This window comes from Haliaeetus leucocephalus, unplaced genomic scaffold (assembly GCF_000737465.1).
Source record: "Haliaeetus leucocephalus isolate CR32 unplaced genomic scaffold, Haliaeetus_leucocephalus-4.0 Scaffold0, whole genome shotgun sequence".
Taxonomy (NCBI): Eukaryota; Metazoa; Chordata; class Aves; order Accipitriformes; family Accipitridae; genus Haliaeetus; species Haliaeetus leucocephalus.
The window spans coordinates 21467689-21490447 of NW_010972436.1; the positions used below are offsets into that span (position 1 = coordinate 21467689).

General features: G+C 38.1%; 1 protein-coding gene across 3 annotated transcripts in view; it reads left to right on the plus strand.

Annotated features, from left to right (window-relative positions):
• The window catches only part of PAXIP1 (PAX interacting (with transcription-activation domain) protein 1), a 35399-nt gene that overhangs the window by 293 nt on the left and 12347 nt on the right, over window positions 1–22759 (plus strand). For 2 of the 3 annotated variants that reach the window (XM_010585949.1, XM_010585940.1), the window contains exons 2-8: window positions 5125–5259; window positions 7252–7295; window positions 11937–12000; window positions 13012–13125; window positions 17001–17645; window positions 20454–21177; window positions 21996–22090. In XM_010585949.1, coding sequence (XP_010584251.1) covers window positions 5125–5259; window positions 7252–7295; window positions 11937–12000; window positions 13012–13125; window positions 17001–17645; window positions 20454–21177; window positions 21996–22090 — 1821 coding nt within the window. The remainder of the gene's footprint in view (window positions 1–5124; window positions 5260–7251; window positions 7296–11936; window positions 12001–13011; window positions 13126–17000; window positions 17646–20453; window positions 21178–21995; window positions 22091–22759) is intronic. The other variant, XM_010585959.1, reaches the window with a different exon arrangement.

Here is a 22759-nt window from a genome sequence, read left to right on the forward strand (position 1 = left end):
GTGAGCCCCGCAGGACGGGCGCGTGCCAGGACCCCCGTGGCTCTGGTGGTCGCCCCGGGACCTTTCGGAGCCGCGTTGGGCGCGCAGAGGGTGCTGATGCGGCTGGAGGTGTCGTCCCCCGTTTTCCCGGGCCGGGTCCAGAGGAGGCAAGGAGTGGAAGGTGCTGAGAAATGACCCTCCGGCCTAGGGCAGTGCCCTGGGTGGCAGGGGTGGCCTGCTGTGGCCTAGGGCAATACTCTCGATGGTGAAGTTGGCCTTATAGTTAATAACACCCAGTCGCGTTGGGCGAAGGTGGTTAAAAAAAAGTTTCTGTGGCACGTCCAATTAGGCAGGCGTTCGCAGTGTACCATGCCTAGCTTTAGGACAGCACCTTCCTGCAAACAGATTACTACGTGTTTCACGCTGAAATTAAAGTCTTTCTTCCTTCGGCCGTTGGCTGCAGCCGGATCTTTATTCAGCACTGGGTTCCTTTAATCTCATCTCCTGGCATTCACCGAGTCTTGTAGGCCTTTAAGTGAACTGGAGATGTAGGCACTGACCTGTCGAGATGGTTTTTATTCATAGGAATAGCATTACATGCTAAAAAGAAATGCAGTCTAGGAGTGTAGTTAAAGAGCAGAGAAAAAAAGGTCTTCCAACTTAAAATTTCTGACAGTGTATTAGAGCTCAAATAACAATTCCTGTATTTAAAAAAACACTATAGCAGCAATAGCATTATGTGTATGAAGATGAGTGCAAAAAACCAATAGGAGTCTTGTATATAATTTATCATACAAATAGTGTCCCGAAAGGCACGTAGTTAGTTCTGTGTTGACATAGCAAGACAATCAGTGGTATTCCCACAGAGCGAGTAAACAAGCATTCTCTTAAGCTAGCTTTCTTTCTTATGTGAAGTTTTATTCTTCTTAGCAGTTAGTGTCATTGTCTTAAGGCTTTGATTTGCTCTAAATTAGGTACACTAAATTCTCCTCTATTTGTGGATGGCTTCCCTGGGTTGCAGGCAGACGCTGAAGGTGGCTCTGGCGGAGCTGATGAGGTCAGGCACAGCACTGCACAGAACTAGCTACACTGTTTCCAAGATCAGGTCGTGCTGGGAGCTGTTTAGCCACTTTTTCATCATGAGCGATGCCCAAATTGAGAAGCCCTGTGGATCTGAGTTGTTTCTGCAGCCGGCTGGCCTGTTTAAAAAACGTTCCCTCCCGCACTCTTGATTTCTGAAACAGCTTGCTGGCATGGCACAGTGTTACACAGAGGCCAGGATTTGCACCTGTCTGTGCTGGTAAGCCTTTGGGAGCATGAGGCACTGGGGAGGGCAGAGTCGTGCCTGGGTTGGGTTGCAGAGCCGAGTCGGAGTGAGGCAGTGTGTTGTGCTGAGCTTGGGGCCAGCTCTTGGTGGGTGCCTTCATCCTCCTTCTGCAGGTGCCCTCTGTGGTACCCTGGGAACAACCTGAACAAGAGGAGTATTTACCAGCTGTGTTTTGAACTGAGACAGAAAGCAGAAATTCTAAACTGAACTCCACAAATAGCTTTTAAAAACAGTTCTTACAGTGAAAAGTTGTTCCATTACTAATACAAATATATTTGGTGCTTTTTACTTCTTCATATACGAACGGATGCCAGCGTGATTTTGAAAAGAAGTTTCCTCCTTCATCTTTTGGGGAGGAGCACGCTTTGATCAACTTAAATTTCCAGATGTTTTCATGGAAAACCAGTTAACTTAATAAATATTAAAACAAGCCTATCACAAGTGAGCACTCTAATCAAAACAAATCCAAGAGTAAGGAAAAAAACAAGGTAACATATTCAGGTGAATAACTGCATACCCACTACCTATTAAAACATGCAGCATAAACTAGAAGGGAAACAAAAGCCTGGAATTGTGCCTAGATGTTCTTTGGCAAGTGAGGGAGAATTAGGCTGCTGGCTCTCAACTTTAAATCCATCCCATTAGGAAGTGCACCTGGCTGCTCACACCTTACAGGGGGTGAGGAGTAGATGTCAGCTATTATTTTGTTTTAATAAATGCTTTTCCTGCTTTCCTAAAAGATGTAAACCCAAACCGTCATGCTTTGGTAACACCAGTTAAAGTCAGTGTTTCATACTGAAAGAGATAGTATTTCATACAGAAGAGAAGGTCCCAGAGGGGGACTTTTTACAAGGGCATGTAGCGATAGGACAAGGGGCAACGGTTTTAAACTGAAAGAGGGTAGATTTAGGTTAGATGAAGAAAGAAGCTCTTCACTGTGAGGGAGGTGAGGCACTGGAAGAGGTTGCCCAGAGAGGTTGTGGATGTCCCATCCCTGGCAGTGTTCAAGGCCAGGTTGGATGGGGCTTTGGGCAACCTGGTCTAGTGGAAGGTGTCCCTGCCCATGGCAGGGGGGTTGGAACTAGATGAACTTTAAGGTCCCTTCCAAACCAAACCGCTCTGTGATTCAATGAAAAAGTAATGCAATGCAGCATAGGGACTTCGAACAGGATATTTGGTTTCTGGTTATTTCTGGTTATTATTATTGTAATTTTTTTTTATACCATTGTCTTATTTCTTAGTTTTGAACTATTCCTCTTGTTTCTTCCACACATTTTAGTGGGAGAGAACAAAGATAACATTTATATGCCCCCCAAAATGAAATTCCATTTACTGGATATAAATTAAATGAAATTTCATTTAATGGATATAAACTAACACCTAAAGTGCAGGATTTTTACAATGAACTTATTGGGGCTTTTCAGCATTTTATTTTCTAGTTATAAGTATATGGTTGATACTAGTATAGGTGAAGTTCGTTAATTGTGCCAATACAACTTTTCAGTCCAGGCACTACATAAACTGAAGAATTCATGTGTTCTGAGAGGATTTTTGAAATTGACATGAGCTAAATTAGGAAGAGTCTTTTTCATACAACTTTAAATAATCGTATGAAGTTATTATCTATCATATTGATAGTGTTTAAACTTACTACCTGAAACTAGTGTAACTTTTTGTGCAGAGTCCACTTATGCAAACTCTTTAATGCAGCATTGTTTTGATATAAAACCATTCATACTTATAGCTCATTAGTTGTAACTTCTTTCTCATGCTGTCAGGTTTGGGTGCTCAGTTTTTATTACATTCACTCCTGGTTTTATTTTTAGTCTTCCCTTAAACAAACAGTTGAATGGGGTAACTCAGGGAGACCTATGTGAGACAAGGAGCTTGTGTGGTGGGGCTGTTCTTAAATATCTCCTATTTTCAAAAGTGCTTTATTTTGATTTAGCTTTTCCCATTGGAATTATAGCATCTTGTGTTACCTTGCGGTTAACTGGATTTCATGCAGGGAGGTATCCCATGATTTAGGAGATGACTGTGTAAAATGGAAACATTCTCTCCTGCTCCTGACTCTGTGGTGGCAAGAACAGCAAGCTTGTGATCAATTTTCTTGGTTATTTTAGAGTAATTCTTTTGTAATTTGATAATATCACATATGCATCCACTGCAGGAAAATGTTGATTTTTTTAAAAAACAGAGTTTTGAAGTCAAGTACTTCAGTCAGGAAATGCCAAAATTGTCTTCTCACTGAGTGGCGATTTTCCCATCCTTGTTTTTCTGCTTAGCATAGATGCTTTATAATAGCCCAATGCCATGTTTTGAAAGAGTCTCTTTTTCAGTGCCTTCTCTGTCCTGGTTAGTGTACGGGGTAGGTAGTAATTGCTTAAGGACCAATTACGTAATGCTTTGTTTGATGAGTGCAGTGCCTTGCTCTCTGCAGTTCACTGTTCTGGGAAGAGCGTTCTGTGTGTCCCCAGCAGGTTTTAAGGGATAGACATCTGTCCCTAGCAGGTTTTGGAGGGTGAATGTCATACCGATTTGGTTCTGTGAAATCATTATGAAGTGAAACTGTTTATTTCTGAATAATAAAAGGGAAAAGGAAAGAATAATCTTAATAGGCATTTTTAACATTTGAACTCTAGACATTAATGTTTTAAAATATTTTTCTCTTCCTCCCCTCTACAACCCACTACCTTCTCTGTTACTTTTGTTCAAATGAAAGTGAGTCCCGTTTTGGGGGGGCAGGAGTGGATTCATCACACAGATCTCTACAACTGAGCTGAGAGAATGCTGAACTCTTAAACCAACATCTTCTAAATGGGCCTTGCAAAAAGAGGAGTAAGATGTACTTTGTGAGTTGTGAGGTGTTTTGTGTTTTCTGAGGACGGAGCGATGAAGTGACACATTTCAGTTCCAGCTCTTCAAGCTAGTAATTGAGGGGGCATGTGTCCTACTACTTTTTCTTTCTTGTTTCTCTAAATCACTTAGTCCTCCATCACTTCTTTTCCCAATACGTCAGCTCTTTATTAGAATGTTCTCCCTTCTTGAGGCAGTGCTTACAACTTTTTTTTGCACCTAGACATGTTCTCTCCTCGGTTCTTCGGTCTGGCTGCACTGTTTTGGAGCAGCTGGATGGCTTCTTCAAACTTACTCATACGCTTTGGGATGAAGTGTATTGATTGGATCTAGAAATACTAGAAACAAATGCGTTTGGTGAAGGTGGAATTCTTTTCTCACCTGTTAAATGAACATTTACAGAAAATGCATGAACTTTTTTTTTTTTTGTCTATCCAAGTAATTAACTGGCCAAATCTGGAAGAATTCCTATGAAGACTGCAGCGTACAGTTATGATGTTGTTAACTTTTCTAAGGTAACCATTGGGTTACCTTTTTTTTAAACTTCAAGCTCTTCTTTTAAAGTATATTCAAACACTTCCAAAGCTGCCATATGCAAAAACAAACACTGAGAAGAAGGGTTTTCTTATCCTGCCTGAGAGAAAATTGGTTTGAGATGTTTTTGAGGAATATGTGTTTCGGAAAAATTTTGACATTTTCTAGATTTCTGCCCCAGCCTGAATTGTTTTGGAAAATAAATCTTCAACTTCAATGATTAAAACATGGCAGAGGTGTAAACCACTGGCAATCAGGTTTTAAATGGGATGCATTTGGCAACTTTGAAAAAAGTGCTAGCCGCTTACAGGGGGGACAACCAAGAGAGGAGGTTATATTCATTCCTCTCGTGTTAGTGTGTACTTGCATTAATGTTTTCTCAAACAAAAGGTGCTAAAAATTGTTGAATTCTCCCTGTTCTCTTGTAGGTTATTCAACTTCTGAAAGCTGGGAAAGCAAAGGAAGTTTCTTACAATGCACTAGCTTCACATATTATTTCAGAAGATGGGGACAATCCAGAAGTTGGAGAATCTCGTGAAGTTTTTGATCTCCCTGTGGTAAAGGTGAATGACACATCTGTGACATTGCCAAAGTACTGACATGGATACTTTATTATTATAACAGAAAATATTCATGTTTGGATAATGACCAAATGAAATGTAACTTTAAAAAACTTTTATTCTTGTTACACAAACCTTTATCCTGAGTGGTAGACTTCTACTGCAATTCTGTTCCCTCCTTTCTCTTGTTGTTCTGTATCTATCAGTGGTTTGTTTTTTTTTTTTTGTTTTCTGTTTTGTTTTTCTCCAGAGTTTTCCTTCAGTCATCTGTAAGATGGTGTCCTATTAGCTGTATTTCAGAAATGTTTCTGATGGGAAGGTTCTTACAGGCTTCTGGCAATGGAAAACCTCAATTTAGAATATGTAGTACACTGCTGAGGGTTTTTTTTAAACTTATAATTGGCAAGGTGCAAAATGATTTTGTTGATTCTGCATATGTGTACTACACTAATTTTAAACAATAGGGACTTGTAGAAAAATAGATTTTTTTCCTCTTAATTTTAGTTTTTCAAGGTTTGGGTGTGGTGGGTTTTTTTTGGTTGGTTTTTTTTCCTTACTCATACTGGAATTACCAGTATTTTGTTACTATCTTGCAATACTGGGTTATTTTCCCAGTGAAAGATTCTGGGCTCCATGTTTGAAAATGTGAACTTGTCACTCTGCAATTCATGAGAATGATCAGAAGAAAAAACACTAGCATTTCACTACCAGTACCTTTGGGTACATAATTTTGGGTTACTTTTTCCATAAGGTTGCAGGTGGCAGTAGAGAATTTTGATAGCTTGTGTCATGAGAGTTCACCTGACAGTGTAGAAATGAGTTAATTCCAAAAAATAAAAGGTACTTAGCTAGAGACCTTATGGTTATAGTGGGTATGCTGATTAATTTATAGTTCCTTTTTCTGAAGTGTTCTGTGGCGTAATTTTAATCTTATAAACAAGAAGAATGCTGCCATTCTTATGTGAAGGAAGGACATCAGCGTCCTAACAGTGCTTTCTGCTTTCTGATGCCATTTACTTAATGTAATTTTCTTCATAACTGCTACTAGCTAAACTTTTTCGTTTGCCAAACCAGAGCAAGTCTTTCAGTAACGTCACTTAGTTTGACCTGAAAACATCACAACATGATCTGTAATCAAGAAGATTAGACTAAGTATTAAGGGAATGGAAGTCAAATGCAAAGGTAGCTTGTTATAGAGAATAAGGAAGGGGAAGACCTGAGGGAGGAAAAATCTCCCATTTTTTTCAGAGGATTGAGGAGTTGCGAATTAAATGTTTTTTAGTTCATTTTTGTGTATGCCTTCTTCTAAGGGAAGGAGAATACCAAGAATTGGGACACCATAAACGTAGTTACCACAATATGGTTTTTTTTGTTTGTTTGTTATTTGAGGAAAAGTAATTTCATGGTGAATGTGATACCACTCTTTCCCCCTTCTTCCTTATCTGCTGTATTGGGACTGCTGTCCTACATCTCCACTCTCCACCACCTCCCTCTCTCCCTTTGAGCCCTTCTGTCCCAGAATAATGTCAGTTAGGGGCCATCACCTGTGTGCTTAGCAGCCAGCATTGCTGTGTGTTTAGAAACTCCTTTCTATGCAAGGTTATGGTTCCTGACTCCTTGGTGATGAGTGTAAGGTAGGGGTTTTTGTAGGTGTTTTTTGTTTGGGGTTTTTTTTTTTTAAGAGCAGGGAGAACTGAAAAAAGAGAAAGGATGAATAAATACTGTAAATGGTTTTCCTAGTGCAATAGAAGGACAAGAGTAAGGGGTCTTGCTCCCATATTGCTGCACAACCTTTGAGCAGTCTATATTAACTCTTACAAATAAATCGGAACAGTGTTTTTTTGTAAAAGCGTAGGTATAATGTCTCTGAAACACTTAGACTTTCAAAGCTGGGAGATATATATTGAAACTAGCTACAGTCTGAACTTGGAAGGTAATTCATATTTCATACATGCAGACCAAGGTTTTTCATGTCCTGTGGTTTTTATTTTTCAGCCTTCCTGGGTGATCTTGTCTGTTCGCTGTGGAGCTCTTCTGCCGTATCCTTTAAGGTCAAGTTTGAATCAATTCTATAGGAAACACGTTAAAATAGATACCATTGAAGGATTAAAGACTCTTTCAACTATGTACATCTTAAATTTTTAAAATGATAGGATGTGTTTTGCCTGCCAGGATTGCAGTGTGCTTGGAGCGTCTTTGTCTTACTTCAGTTTTCCTGTCCCTCTGGCTATTTTGGATGCTTAATAGGCACTTGCAAGAAAGCTGTCATCAAATTGACTCAAAACATTTTAGCTGGAAGGTGATAAATAACTGTGAGGATCCAGGAAAAATGCTCGAGTGCAGTAAAGGGGGCTAATGATGGTCCAGAGTAGAATGGCCTATTCTGCCTTTTCTAGAAGCAGAATTAAGTAAGGGCTAAATATGCAATAACTCACATCAACACCGTATTATAAATAACACTTTATAAATAGATGGTGTTAGTGTTCCCATTTTTAGGTTAGTCTGTCCTTGCCCTTGTTAGACCCTTGTTGTTCATGTTCAGCTAGATCTATATTTCTTAACTTGTTCAGAGCATATATGCTTGCACGTGGATGGCATATTTCTTCCTCTTCTTGTCAGTTACTACTGTTTAATCTTTATTTATGTTCCCTTCAATTTTTTCTTTGGATCATAGGAATGGTGACAATGGCTATTATTATAGAAAAAAAATAATGCATCTTTTCCTCAGACCATTCATGATAAAGATTCTGCATATGGAAAAGCTGAAGCAGAGCAATACACTGCAGTACAGATACGAGTGGATGATTGCAACAAACCATGCCAAGACTAGGGAGTTATGCTGTCAGGCATGAGATCTTATTTTGGAATGATGTTAGCAGGTGGTCGTGTCTATAATGGAAAACAAGAGGTGGTAGATGCACGAATCCAGGTGTTCGTATTAGGAATTCAGGTCTTAATGTGCTTCAGTGCTTCAGAATTCATGTTTTATACCCAGTATTGCAAGGTATGTGTCTTTGCGTCTCACTGTGTTTCGACTATTTTGGAAATAGCCTGTATGTTCTCTTCTTCCCCAAGAGAACTCAGCTCAGGCCGTGAACTGTAGGAAGAGAAAGCATTGAATTCATCAGATAAAATGATACAGTGAGGTCTTTGCAGCTGTTTTGATCACGATAATCAACATGTCAAATAGGATTCAGTAGTTAGTGTGAAACATTTGCCATAGTCATGCATAGTCTTCTGAGTGAAGCAGAAGAAGGTTTTCGATGAATGACTTGGCTTCCAAGTGGAAGAAATGCACCAAACATTATGTGGCAAAGCCCAAATTAGCAGAGCTACTCCTGTATTAATAATTTGATTATTGTGATGTGATCTAGGGTCGTGATTTTTGTCTTTTGCATCTGGAAATGTGTTTCATCATCAGGATGGGAGTGTACAGTTGCTTGTGTCGCATGTCTGTAAGCCTTCTCCCTGTTCTAAGGACTGGTTGAAAGAATAATAAAATATCTTGGAATTAGCTACATTTCCAGGTTTAAGTAATCTAGTCTTGCATTATTAGTGTTGTTCTTTCCCATGGAGAAGTTGCACTATTAGAAAATTGGTCTTCTGTCTGAAACCAGGGTTTTTTAAAAGGGTACTTGAAGATCTTATGTTATTACATACCCAGAAGAGAAATCAACAGATAAAACCACTGAGTGATGCAGTCCATAACTAAATTGTAGCAATAAATGTGTGAATGTAGTCCTCAGTGGCTATTGCTCAGGAAGTCTTTATTGTGGGTATATAGGAATGGCCAAATGAAAAGACCAGGTCTCAGTAGTATCATATTCTTGACTTGCGTGGAAGAATGAAGTTTTGTACACCTGTCAGCAATAAATGTGTCCTTGGACCTTTGACTTTATTCTTTCTAGCACTTCATGTCCTTAGAACTTGGTGTTCTTAGATTTTATTCTGAGCCTTATAGTGCTCACTAAAATGGGTTGTTAAGACTTAACTTTGTTCTGTTTCAGTCTCTTTACGACTTCTAGTGCAGTGGCATCCGGCCATTCATTAGGGTTTTAGGTACTGCCATAATGAAAAAAATATAGTGGTTAATAGGCATAGCTTTTTCCAGTTGACTGGTTTTGGACCCTGTTTAGGGAGAGGTTTGAGATTCTAAATTTTTATCTTTTGTTTATGTTTTAATTTGGAGATGTAATGCTCAAAGTGAACATTGAATTTCTGAAGAAACAAGTCCTAGAAACATCTTTTGTCAGATGCATAGATCTAAAAGAGCCATAGAGATTTTATGTTGGCTTACCAATTCCGGTACTTATTTGATGGGCATTTGCTTGTCAGTTGTTAAAGGTGAAGTTTAATGTAGAAACATTTAATACAGTACAAAAGCATAATAATTTTGCCTGTTTCTTATGAATACATTTTAACATTCCACTATGAAAGTTGTTTTGACCAGGGGGAACTTCAGAAGGCAAAGCGTTCTCCTCTTCCCTGCTAGCTGATGGTCACAAAATCTGACTGACCTACACCTGAAGGGAAGTAACAGAAAATTAATCTGGAAGCAGCCTTCGTGAAGAAGGAAAGACAATTTAGTGTGTGAAAACTTCACTTAGAGTGCCATAAAGAGAGCTGGTGATTTCTTTATTAATTCTCTTGATAGCAGCAAAAGCAAGAATGAGGAAGGTTTATTTTTCCACAGTCTTATACAACCGAGCTGTTGCTTCTTTATATGCTAGGAGCAGATGTTAGAGGCAGGGAGTAGACAATGGTACACTTTTGAATCTCTACCTTAGGTGAGATACTGAGCAACACAGTGAAATTTAGGACGTTCATCAGACTTGAACTTCTTGGGGTATTCTGGATAATGGCAGTAATCTATTCTTAAGTTTTAAAGTGCTCTGGGTTTTCTTGTCAGCTTGCTGTCTGTTGTCTCTTCTGGGTCTCAAAATTTAAGTATTGCTGGTGCATCTGTCAACAGCACAGGGAAAATAATTTTGTTGAATTTCAAAAATCTCAATGTGTACTTGTAGCAAAATGCACATCTGTTTCTATAGTCATTTTTTTCCAACAAGATGTGCATGTATCTTAAACACAAAATTGTGTGAAAGCGTAGAAAAGGCAGGGAAGTTACAGAAGTCAGATGGTCCGTCTGTCTTTCCAGGTCACTTCTGTCAGACCGTTCTCTCTCCTGTTTCACAAGGGCCCTCCTGTAGTGGAGATTTCATAGTCTCCTGAGTCAGCTTACAGTGCCTCACTATGTGTTGCGAGAGTTTAACCGCATTACCATGCTGCAGTCTAACCCTATTTTGATTTATCTGAGCCACTCTGAACAGGGAGGACAAATTACTTCTCTTTTCATTTGGTAGTCTTTAAAGGATTTGAAGATGTGTTGTCTTACCTTCTTAAACACGTCAATTCTGGTCTTTCAGTTTCCTCTTGTAAGTCATATTTACTAGGTCTCTAAAAATTCTCACTGCTCTTTTTCACATACTCTTTCATTTATTTGTCTCTTTCATGTGTCTGAAAACAAAGAGATCTTGTTGAATTTTGATCTCTACCAGAGATCTTGTTGAATTTTGAAAGCATGGTGGAAAACTTCATGTTAGTTTCAGGCTGTGTTTTTGTTTTTACATCCTAGTGTGATGTTTTCTCAGTTTGTGTTTCATAGTAGCTCCTAGATTTCATCCTCCCTCCCTGTATCTGTTGCCTAGCCAACTTCCAATGCAGAGTTACGCCTCAGTAGGAAAAAATCGGCTGCGGAAGATCTGATACTTGCTTATACTGACTTGGCTACTACTGTTTGCAGATAATCTCTCCAATACTTTGATGGTTTATTGTTTTTCTTGATATGAGTTTGTCCCTTGGTATGTTTGTTGTTCAGTGCCTTTTGTGGACTTAATAACCATACTGTATGGTGGGAACCTGTTTCTACTTTTCCAGTCTTTGAGAAATTGCAAAGGGCAAATTAGGTTCCAAAAGGTTTTTTCAATCAAAAACTCTACCATTTGGTTACCAAACTTAGCCATTTCTGAAACCTCTGGCTTCTGTATTGCTTTCTAACCCATTTTCTTCTTTTTTTTTTTTTTTTTTTTGTAAGGCTGTGCTTTTATTTCTTGCTGGTGTTAAATGAAGTAATCTACCAGATTGCCATCTTTTTTAATAAGCGTGCAAATAACTTTCTCACAGGTGTCTGCTATTAGCTTTTATTTTAGAAAAACGCACTTTTCTTGGTCTGTTGTTTTATCAAAATTCTTGTGCGCCGTAATACTTCTGTATTGTCTGTTGCTGACTGTAGCAAAAAATTGTTCTTCAAATTCTCCTGTATTTTTAAGCATGGAAGATAAGCATCTGATAATGGAAGGAATGTTGTACTATGGAAGGAATCTGTTGTACTATGACTCTTGATAATGACTTGACTCCTATAAACTAAGCATCCTGAGATGGGCTGAGGGAGAAGTCGGTCATAGTATTAGAGGTGTCCTGATCCAGTTTGCACTTCATTTTTTTTCTTGATGCATACAACTTGAATTGGAAACAGACAAAGTACTTTTAAAGATAAAAGTTTTTCAATGGTCAAATACTTGATAATATCTGAGAAGTACTATGCATACTACTTAGTTTCCTTCTAATGTCCTTCAGGAAGCTCTCATTTAAATTATTTTGCATCCTTGACACCTGCTTTCCAGTGTAAATGGCTTTTCTCCAGAATCGTGTCAGATCTTTTTTGGAGTCACTGCCTGTCTCTCTCAGGTAAGAGGTGAACCATATTTCAGTCTATTCCAACGTACAATATGTGTGCTATGCTTTGTTTTTTTGAGGAGAGATACCAGTTTTTCTGTTGTACTATGACTTTTTTTCTGTATGTTGGGTGAATTATCACCTACGACAGTTTTTCACTGAAAATGAGGGCATGAACATTTCAAATTGTAAACATTCAATCAGTAATTTATCTTATATTCAGCTGTATGGTGATTCTGAAATGCAGAGTACACTAGACTGTAAAGTCTTTGCTCCTTTTCCTCTATTTCTACATTAACACAGTATTCAGTCAATGTGTTTTACCTACTTATGCACTGAAACCTTAACAAGGGTGCCAGTGAGTAAACTGGCAAGGTGGGGCTTCAGCAGCTTGTGTTCATTGTCAGCTGTATAGATCTGTGACCAGTGTGTGTGTGCAGATGGACAGGGTAAGGCCCTAGGTACTAATGGAATATATGTGTATATATGCTTTAGACTTTTTAACAAATTATTCCTGTAATACTGTCACTAACTCTGAATGGTAATGACTTGAATACATGTGGCTTTCTTGGCAGGGGAGGGGGACATTGCTGTGGCATAAATTGCTAGAAATAAACACATGTGTTTATTATAAACATAAATAAACACAGGCTATTAATTTGGTCTACATGTTAAAATTCTGTTTAATGAATTTAAACAGGTTGTCTAAGAGAAATAATTCTTGTTTGCTTGATCACTAACTTTTTTCGCTTGTGGAAAGCAATAGATTAGTGTTGAGTTTTACAGGAGTGAAGAACTTTCTTTTCTCTGTGCAGGCTAAAAATCGTTGTTTAATGTCTTTTCTTGTTGTGTCTCTTTGTCACCCTCTTTTCTCTGTAACTTTCATGCTAATTTGGTATTTAAAAGTGATAGGTAATACATTAGCTAGACTTGTAAATGGTATGTCATTAATTGTACTAAAATTCCTCAAGCAGAAGGCAGCTGGTTGCATAGAACTAAAAGGCTTATTTACCTTCCTTTTAGGTTTCATCTGAAGACCGAAGTACGCTGTGGGCTTTGATTACTTTTTATGGAGGGAATTGCCAGCTGAGCCTCAATAATAAGTGTACTCATTTGATTGTGCCTGAGCCAAAGGGGGTAAGAGTTTATTACACGTACAATTCTTCTTGTAGCTCTCATTTGCTTTTGAATAATCAAAAATTTTCCATCTCCCTGAAGTTAGGATTCTTAAGACTGTTCGTTAGTCTTGAACAGCTAAATTCAACACAATTATGCATTGCAGCTATTCAGTTTGTATTTATTTTCTGCATGGCTTTAAGCCTGATTAATTCAAAAGATATCCAATTTCATATTGGTATTTGTATTTCTGGTTGAATAAAGCACTTTATTCTTTCTTCTGTTTCTCTTAACCTAATTTCGACATGTCGTAATCATTAGTGATTTGTAAATCTGTAGGTACAGAATCAGTGAAGAAAAATGAAGGACAAAGTTGAAAAATTGTGTAAAATGCCCTTCGATGTTGTGAGGGAGAAAAGAATAAAGAGCAGAAGGAGAAACAGGTTTTTTTTTGTTGTTTTTTTTTTTTTTTTTTCTTAAAAGAGAACTCTCAAAATCCCTCAACTCATTCTTCTTAAAGAGAGATGGTAGGATAAACATTATGCAGCATTCCTGTCCCAACTGCTGATAAAGTAGTCATACTTCAAATCATTCCCATCATAGAATATCTCAGGTTGGAAAGGACCCACAAGGATCATCGAGTCCAACTCCCCGCTCCTCGCAGGACTACCTAACACCAAATCAGATGACTAAGAGCATTGTCCAGATGCTNCTTGAACTCTGACAGGCTTGGTGCCATGACCACTTCCCTGGGGAGCCTGTTCCAGTGACCGCCCACCCTCTCAGTGAAGAACCTTTTCCTAATGTCCAGTCTGAACTTCCCCTGACACAGCCTCATTCTGTTTCCTTATATCCTATCAGTGGTCACCAGAGAGAGGAGATCAGCACCTCCTTCTCCACTGCCACCATTGAGGAAGCTGTAGACTGCCTCAGCCTTCTCTTCTCCAAGCTGAACAAACCAAGTGACCACAGCTGCTCCTCACAAGTGTTGCCCTCAAGACCTTTCACCTTCTTGGTCGTCATCCTCTGGACACACTCTAATAGTTTGATGGCCTTCTTACATAAATTGAGGCACCCAAAACTGCACACAGTACTCAAGGTGGGGCTGCACCAGCGCAGTGTAGAGTGGTACAATCACCTTGCTTGACTGGCTAGCTATGCTGTACTTGATGCACCCCAGGACATGGTTGTCTCTTTTGGCTGCCAGGGCACACTGTTGACTCATATTCAACTTAACTATCAACCCAAACACCCAGATCTCTTTCTGCGGGGCTGCTCTCCAGCCTCTCGTCCCCCAAGTTGTATGTATAACCAGGATTACCCTGTCCCAGGTGCAGAATCTGGCACTTGCTGTTCTTAAATTTCATACAGTTGGTGGTTGCCCAGCTCTCTAGTCTATCCAAACCTCTCTGTAAGGCCTCTCTACCCTCGGTCCACAGCTCCTCCTAATTTAGTATCATCATTTGACTTCCTACTCCCATGTAGGAAGTCAAATGCTGCTGTCTTTATGCAAATGAGGAAACTGAATCAGAAAGATCAGGTAACTGGCTAAGGCAGCATTAAGCACATCAGAATAGCCTCCTCTACTATAGTGTTAGTGATTCTTAGGTTATAATAGTTCACTGAAACCTCATGAAGTGTTCAGTACTCCTCTTCCTGAAGAGGAAATATATTTGTAATTGATATAGTGTGTTTGTTCAGAGACTGAAAATACTTAAAACGATTTGAAGCTCACTTAAAAATGATGGCTTGGATGCTTTTACTTAACATGGTGGATGGAGCAAGTTTTGGGGTTTGTTTTTTGTGTTTTATTTTTTGTCCTTTAATAACATGAGCTCATTTCCATCACCATTTTTTAAAATTTCAAGGAAGTGGGAGGGGTCACAGGGGTTAGTTATTTGAATGTGAATAACTCTAAGATCAGGTTCCATACACTACCTCCTTACATAAATCTGTAAAACTTTGTCAAGTTTCTAATGCTGTTTTATACAGAGCGAGTATATTACTGTCCCACCAATGACCCTTTTCATATTTTGGAGTTAATGGAAACTATCTAATACTAAGATAGAGAAAAACATGTGGCTAGTAGTATGACAGTAAACTTATGCTTACAATACATAGGAAAGTGCTTTAGAATAAAACGTGCTGACAGTGGGAGAAGAGAAAGTGTGGACGTGGGAAATGCTTGCTTTTTCCTCCCTATTTCATTTAAAACTGGAAGAAAATTTGTAGGGTTTGGGGGGGGTGGATTGTTTTTTTGTTTTTTTGTTTTTTTTTAAATGCATGATCTTTCTTCTGTGGAAGATTTAAAAGGGTGTACCAAACACTACCCTAGTTGTCTCCTCCATCACAACAGAGTGTAATGCTTGGACAAAGAGCTTTGCTACCTAAAACGGTGTTTTTAAGAGGCAATGATATACATTTAAGAAGTGTTGCCTAAAATCATAAGCTTTTCAGATCAAAGGATGTTGTCTTGAGCTTGCCAGTCAAGAAACTGAAAAAAGCACATAAGCGTTTCATATCTGTAGGATAAAATAAATATTTAATTTATTTAATCATTGAATGGGAACAATTTTATAGGATGATTACTTAAAAAGCTTCTAGTCCTGCTGCTCTGATATACTGTTATAAGGGTATCTGCAGCAGTTTGTAATGAGAACAGTTTTGACACTAGTGAAAACTTAAATGATTGCTTTGACTAGACACAAGATGATAAAACAAGATTCTTAATAATTCTCACTACAAAGAAAGAATGAAAACTCCTATCTGCAAATAAACTTGGTTTCATCTGTAATCTCTTTATTGTGTATGAATGACAGTTTCATTGTAGGAAATAACTCTAGAGACTCATTAAATTAAATTAATTTCCTTTGAATGTGCTCGTTGTTAATTTATATTGTTTGACATCCAAAGAAAATCCCCGTTCAATCACTTTTAAATATTAGATCCTGATATTAGTTTCAAATGGTCTAAAGAAAGTTTTCTTTTTTTTTTTTCCCACCGTCTTGATATTTGTGAGGGGTTTCTATCAAAGAGGATGTTAGAATAAATAGAGCACTGATGCTGTGTCTATTTCCTGGGAAAGGAAACAGTGATGTTTTACTATTTGTACATGTCTTGAAATGATAAGGAAGGAGGGAGGGATAAAGTTTTCTACTTTGTCGACATCGTAAACCTCACATTGAAATCGATTTAGCTAATATTTGCACAAAAGTGTAACTTTCAATGTGAAGGCAACATTACGGTTTGCAGCTTCTGAGAAGGTGTATGGGAGATACCTGACCGGTTTCTGATTTGTATTCCTCCTGAAATGCATTTTTTTCAGTGATAGCCTTGTAAATATTTGTCTCTACTTCATTGTGAAATTCTGATTTTTCCTAAATGCTTTTTCATGATGTTTTTTTTGTTTGTTTGTTTGGGGTTTTTTTCTTTTTTTTTTTTAGTGGAAAAAAGGTAAGTGTAAACTGTATTTAGACTCGCCTTAATGTCCACCTAAAAATCAGCTGCATCTTAGTATTGACTGTGATGTTCCTAGCTGCTGGAGTTCTGAAGGCTTTTTCAGAACAAAGTTTCATGATTGTCGAATCCTTTGGTGATTGGGTTTCGGAAGAATTTGGGTAGTGATGTGTTTGCAAGTGAAGACTTAATCTTCTGCATTTTTGCCTTATGAGTCCTTTATTTTGTAAATGTGGAGGGTTTTGTTTTAATCTCTTGGAACTTGTGGTTACGCACAGTAGTATAGTTTGTCTTGCTGGTTCTGGGAGAGATCACTTTCTGTTATTGGACAGCCTCTTGTGATCTGCCTCTCCATGCTCTAGTCCTGCCCTCAAAAAAGTTATTTGTGGTTTTTTGTCTGTAAATAAAATCTTCTTTTTTTTTTTTTTTTTTTTCCCCAGGAAAAATATGAATGTGCTTGTAAACGGGACAGCATTAAAATTGTGACACCAGACTGGGTACTGGATTCTATAGCTGATAAGATTAAAAAAGAAGAGACTCCTTATCATCCTCGTTTAATTATATATGAGGAAGAAGAAGAGGAGGAGGAGGAAGAAGAAGAAGAAGCAGAAAATGAAGAACAAGATTCTCAGAATGAAGCTAGTACTGATGAAAAATTATCAAGCCCAGCATCTTCTCGAGAAGGATCACCTTTGGGTGATCAAGTTTTTTCACCAAAATCTACTACTGCTGATAAGGCAAAAGGGGAACTGATGTTTGATGATTCTTCAGATTCCTCTCCAGAAAAGCAAGAAAGGAATTTGAATTGGACACCAGCTGAAGTCCCGCAGGCATCCGCAGCAAAGCGTAGGTTGCCTCAAGGGAAGGACTCTGGGTTAATTAATTTATGTGCCAATGTCCCGCCAGTGCCAGGTAATATTTTGCCTCCGGATATGAGAGGCAATCTGATGGCTTCAGTACAAGGTGCCCAAAGTTCTGATCGACAGGAAATGATGGCTACGTGGAGTCCGGCCGTGCGGACATTAAGGAATATTACTAATAGTGCTGATATTCAGCAGATTAATAGACCATCAAATGTAGCACATGTAAGTGTTGGATTGTTAATTTATAAGATATTGGACTTTTTCTTAGGAACTATCGTATCCAAGAACTTCAGTTTCCTTTTGTTCTTTAAATGTACGAAGGATTAAAAGTTCCCTATATTACTTTGAACTTGTGGCCAAATTAGTAACCTCCCTGACATAAGTAACTTCATTCCTAGCAGGTTCACAGAAGTAAGAATGCATTTGGAAAAAATGTGTGAAAGAGTAAAGCTGTGTTTAACTATAGCATGGTTTAGAGTTTCAGTACTGGTTTCTTGGTAAAAGCAAAAAAAAAAATTTAGAATTATTTTGGTAGTTCAGGAAACCTGATTTCATACCCTTCAAGCTTTTCAATCAGTGCAAGAAATTATTTGTGCTATAAACGCATAAAACTGTGAAATTGATTGTTCTCACAGTAGGTTCAGTTCTATACTGTGTTGTTCTGCTGGGCATCATTAAGTTGTTACATAGTAGAGTCAGGATTATGATACAGAAGTCCTAACTTAAAAGTTCTTATGCCACTCATATAGTTGAAATAATTGCAGCTTTTCTATTGAATTTATTTTTAGAAGAAAATAAAAAGCAAGCGAGCATTGAAATTCTTAGATGTTCATGGGAAGGGAACGTGAGAAAAGTAGGTGCTATAAAATGTTAGACATATCTTTTACTTAGATAATTGCACTGGTGCATTTATTTGGATGTTCATCTGATGGTAAAACTTTCAAAGGTGCCTGAATAATAGAAGCTTACAGCTAGTACTTAAACACAAAAAGTAGTCACTCAGAAACGTTGGTTCTTTGTTTATGTGAATTCTGAATATGAAATAGAAATACAGGCTTCATTTTAAAACTGAGTCTTAGATTCCTCTTCTCAGTGCCTTGAATTGTTTAAGGACTGAGACTTCTGGGTAAGGACTGAGCAGAACCGCCAGCGTCCTGGTTGGTTGGCCAGTGCCGGTAAGTTGGCTGATGCTTTCATGTCTGAACACCACATCTTCTACAACAAGTCATTGTACTATCAAATATTCCTTAGTGGTGTCTGTGTGGAAGTATTTTTCTGTAAGTAGTATTCATAGAGCTACAGGGCAGTTGATGGTGTCATGCTTTGGGTAGACTTTGTTCTCCAGAAGTCTTTTGGACTAGGGACTTGACTGTGGTGTGCAAGGACTGTTCTCAAGTACCGTATCAGGCTGCTGTGTAGGTTGCCTTGCTAGCTCCAGCACATGCAGAAAAGCTTTGCATCTTAGAATTGTGAATCCCTCTGGCTAAGTTAAATTGTACTTTGTATCCTGCTTGGGTACCAGTCTTGGGTGGTTTCCATGTCTTGGTGCACAATCTTGGAAAGTTAATGTTTAATTTGAACCTCAGATTTCTGCTGAATGGCAAGATCTGTAGTAATAAGGCGTTTTGCAGATACAAAGTTATTTTCTGAATATAGCCCTAGGATACTTTTGAAAGTTTTATCCCTTTATTTTGAAATATGTGTCCTGAAGCTTCTGTAATTTTGACTTTTGGGACTTTTTGTGGAGAGCAGCGTGAAGACCTCTCCTCATACTGAGCCACGGAAACATTCTTTTTGTGTATGTTATTTTTAGTTATTGAATGTTTATACTGTGGTGCTGTTTAGACATTAGTGGTGGGTGATGCATTGATAATTGTGGTTGTAAATGTATGCTATACCAACAACATCAAAATTACTTAGATAAAACCTGAGGTGTTTTGAAGTGCATTGTAAACACTTGAGCCACCTCAGATTAAGAGTTGATGGACATCTCATTGAAAGCATACAGTTCATTGGCTTTGTGTTTTAGTGATGTGCTTTGATTCCTCTCTCGCGCACACACACATCACTGAAGTTTACGCTGTATGTGATGAACTAGTGTGGGTGAAGGAAACAAGCTTTGCAGGATTCACCAAAGCTGATTTCATGTTTAAAAGACTTTATGAATGGCGAGTCTAGAGTTTCCTATTACTCTGTCTAGTTTTTAATAGGTAGTTTATATTAAAGCATTTTAATAAATATGTAGAACTCATCCTAATCTGTTAGGAATTTGCCTAATTTTCCCTTTTCTGATGCTTTAAAAACTCACTTGCTAACTCATGTCTGCTTAGTGTGAAATGATTTTTCCTTTAACAGTGAGTTAAACATCTAAAAGTGAAATTAAACTCCACATTACTTCAGCACTCTCTATAAAGCTAAAATCTATTATTCTTAGTATGGGTTTGTTAGTTTGTTGGGGTTTTTTTTTGTCCCAAGTAACTATTAGTGCTCAGCAGATCAATGTTTTTCTTTGTATTTTGGGATTCAGTTTGAAAAATAGAGCTAAATATTCCTGGATTGGTTCAAAAGAAAGCAAGGTTGTGTTAAGTTCCTATGTTTCAAACAGCACTAATTAGTAGAGCCATTATTAGCAATTTTTAAGTTAAAGATAAACTTTGAACTTAATGGGCCAACAGGATTGTAAAATGAATATTACAGTTGATTAAGTTGATCAGTGTAATTATTTAATATAGTGTTAATAGTCATAATGCTATTGGAGATACCATCAATAGTAAAGGGATGGGTTTTAATGTTAAATTTTGCTAAAATGTGCATTGCCTTATATTAGGAGCCACGTGTAGCTCCATGCTTTTCCATGTGCAAGTCCTGTCTTTTCATTTTGCTATTAATGGTTAAAGATTTTTGTTTAGCTCACCAATGTATTTAAGCAGTGTTCTTTTCTTTTGAGAATTGTATTTTCCCAGTAGTTCTTTAAATATTTTTAAACTGAATGACAACAAAAAGGTCACAAAACTAATTTTTGTTTTCTAGATATTACAATCACTTTCAGCACCTACAAAAAGTTTAGAACAACAAGTAAATCATAGCCAACAGGGACATCCAAATGCGGTGCTGTTTAGTCAAGTGAAACTAACACCAGAGACACATTTATTACAGCAGTCACATCAAGCACAGCAGCAACAGCACCATCCTCTTTTACACCTTCAACCTCAACAACTTATGCAGCTACAACAGCAGCAGCAGCAACAACCCCAGATTTCCCAGCAGTCTTTCCAACAGCAACAGCCTCATCAGTTTTCACAACAGCAACAGCAAGTTCATCAGCAGCACCAGTTCGCGCAGCAGCAGCTTCAGTTTCCACAGCAGCAGTTACATGCTCAACAGCAGCTACACCGTCCTCAGCAACAGCTCCAATTTCAACAGCAGCATGCTTTGCAACAGCAACTTCATCAATTGCAGCAGCAACAACTACAGCAGCAACAGTTGCAGCAGCTACAGCAACAGAATCTGCAGCAACAACAGCTGCAACATCAGCAGCAGCAAATACAGCAGCAGCAATTGCAGCAGCAGCATTTACAGCGATTACACCAACAGCATCAGCAACAGCAAATGCAGAATCAGGCAACACAACACTTAACTCAGACTTCTCAAGCACTACAGCATCAAGTTGCAGCCCAGCAGCCACACCACCAGCAGCAGCAACAGCAACAACTGCAACAGCAGCCGCTTTTTGGACACGATCCGGCCGTGGAGAGTTAGTAATTATTGCCTTCTAATGCTGGAAAAAAGTGGCTAATGACATGACAGAATGTGGGTTAGAATATAAAAAAATAATGCTGCATTTACAGTATGGGATTGTAAGGCTTAGAAATACCATTCATGGCTCAGGACCTGTTTTACTAATTTTTAGACAAACAAGATTTAAATTATAACTAAGGATGATGCAGAAATCTGAAAAGCACGAGAACACTGAGAACATTCTCTTTTCAAATGTATACTTTAGGCCCCTAGCATATAAATTATACTATGAGAACAGTGTTAGACTATGCATACCATAATTTTTTTTTTTTCCCCTTTGGAAGAAGGGAATGGGGAAGCTTTCAAACAGCGTAACAACTGGAAAGACAGTTTAAATTTTGGAAATACTAGTAAATTCATGAGCATTCAGTATTAAATAGAAAGTTGTCATACCTTGTTTTGAATTCTGTCCATGCTAGTAGAACTGAAAGCTTTTTGATTGTTTTGACTATTCCTAGTTGATCTGTTTAAAAAGAGTAAGTTGTCTTATGTTTTCCTTTTGGTGCCCCTTCCTTGTGCCCCTTTAGTCCCCCCTTCTTCTGGAAAAAAAGCACCCAGAACAAAAACAAACCCTGGGCTGAACTGTGCCTTTAGATGTGGCTGTCAGCTTTGAAATTTTGGATGCTACTTTTTCCAGAGAGGTTTACTTCAGAATTAACTGAAGTTTATAACCTGGTAATAGGAAAGATTAGTGTAGCAAATATGTTCTGAGATGAACTCTTCAGACTTGTAAGTATTTAATTTTTTGTTCTTTTGTTTGCCAAACTCTTCCAGTTCCAGAAGAGTATTTCCTACTGGGCTGTGTCTTTGCAATTGCTGATTACCCAGAACAGATGTCTGACAAACAGCTGTTAGCGACCTGGAAACGGGTAAGATTCTGCTGTATTTTTAAAAAACTATGGTAACATAATGTCATAGTAACTAAATTCTAAAAGAAATCATTGGAAGTATTTCAGCACTGTTCACTTTTCTTTAGGCATCCTTTTGTGTAATGTTTGTGTTACAACCTAAAAACCATTATTCAACTGCAGCTGACCAGAAAAAGTGATAAAAATGCTCTAGATGTGTGCAGCCTGGTTGAATTGGGCCTTGTCAGAGCATGAGCTAAATAAGTTATAGCCTTAACTATTTCCCGACTATTTATGTTTTTAATCAGGCAGCTCTAGTGCAGCAAATGTAATATAGCATTGCTATCTGTCTTTAACTTTATTGTATAAAAAGACTTTTTTTGCATATAATTTTGGCATTTAGTAGCCTGTGAGGTATCCACCTGAGTGAATAAGATGGAAGAATAGAGTGTTTCTATTTTTTGCCAACTTCTATTTTTCAGAAAAATCTGATTGTATCCTTTCCTAAATGAGAGGACTTTGATGTTCTTCAGAAACTTCTGATGGATTTTATAGTTGAATTTTCCCTACAATTTTGCATAATCAAGTAAGCTGTTGACATTTTTAACAGCACTTGTGTTTATTGCTGAGATAGAATTGAATAGTTCATGAACAATTGTTTGATAGTTATACTGCAAAAATAAACGTGAG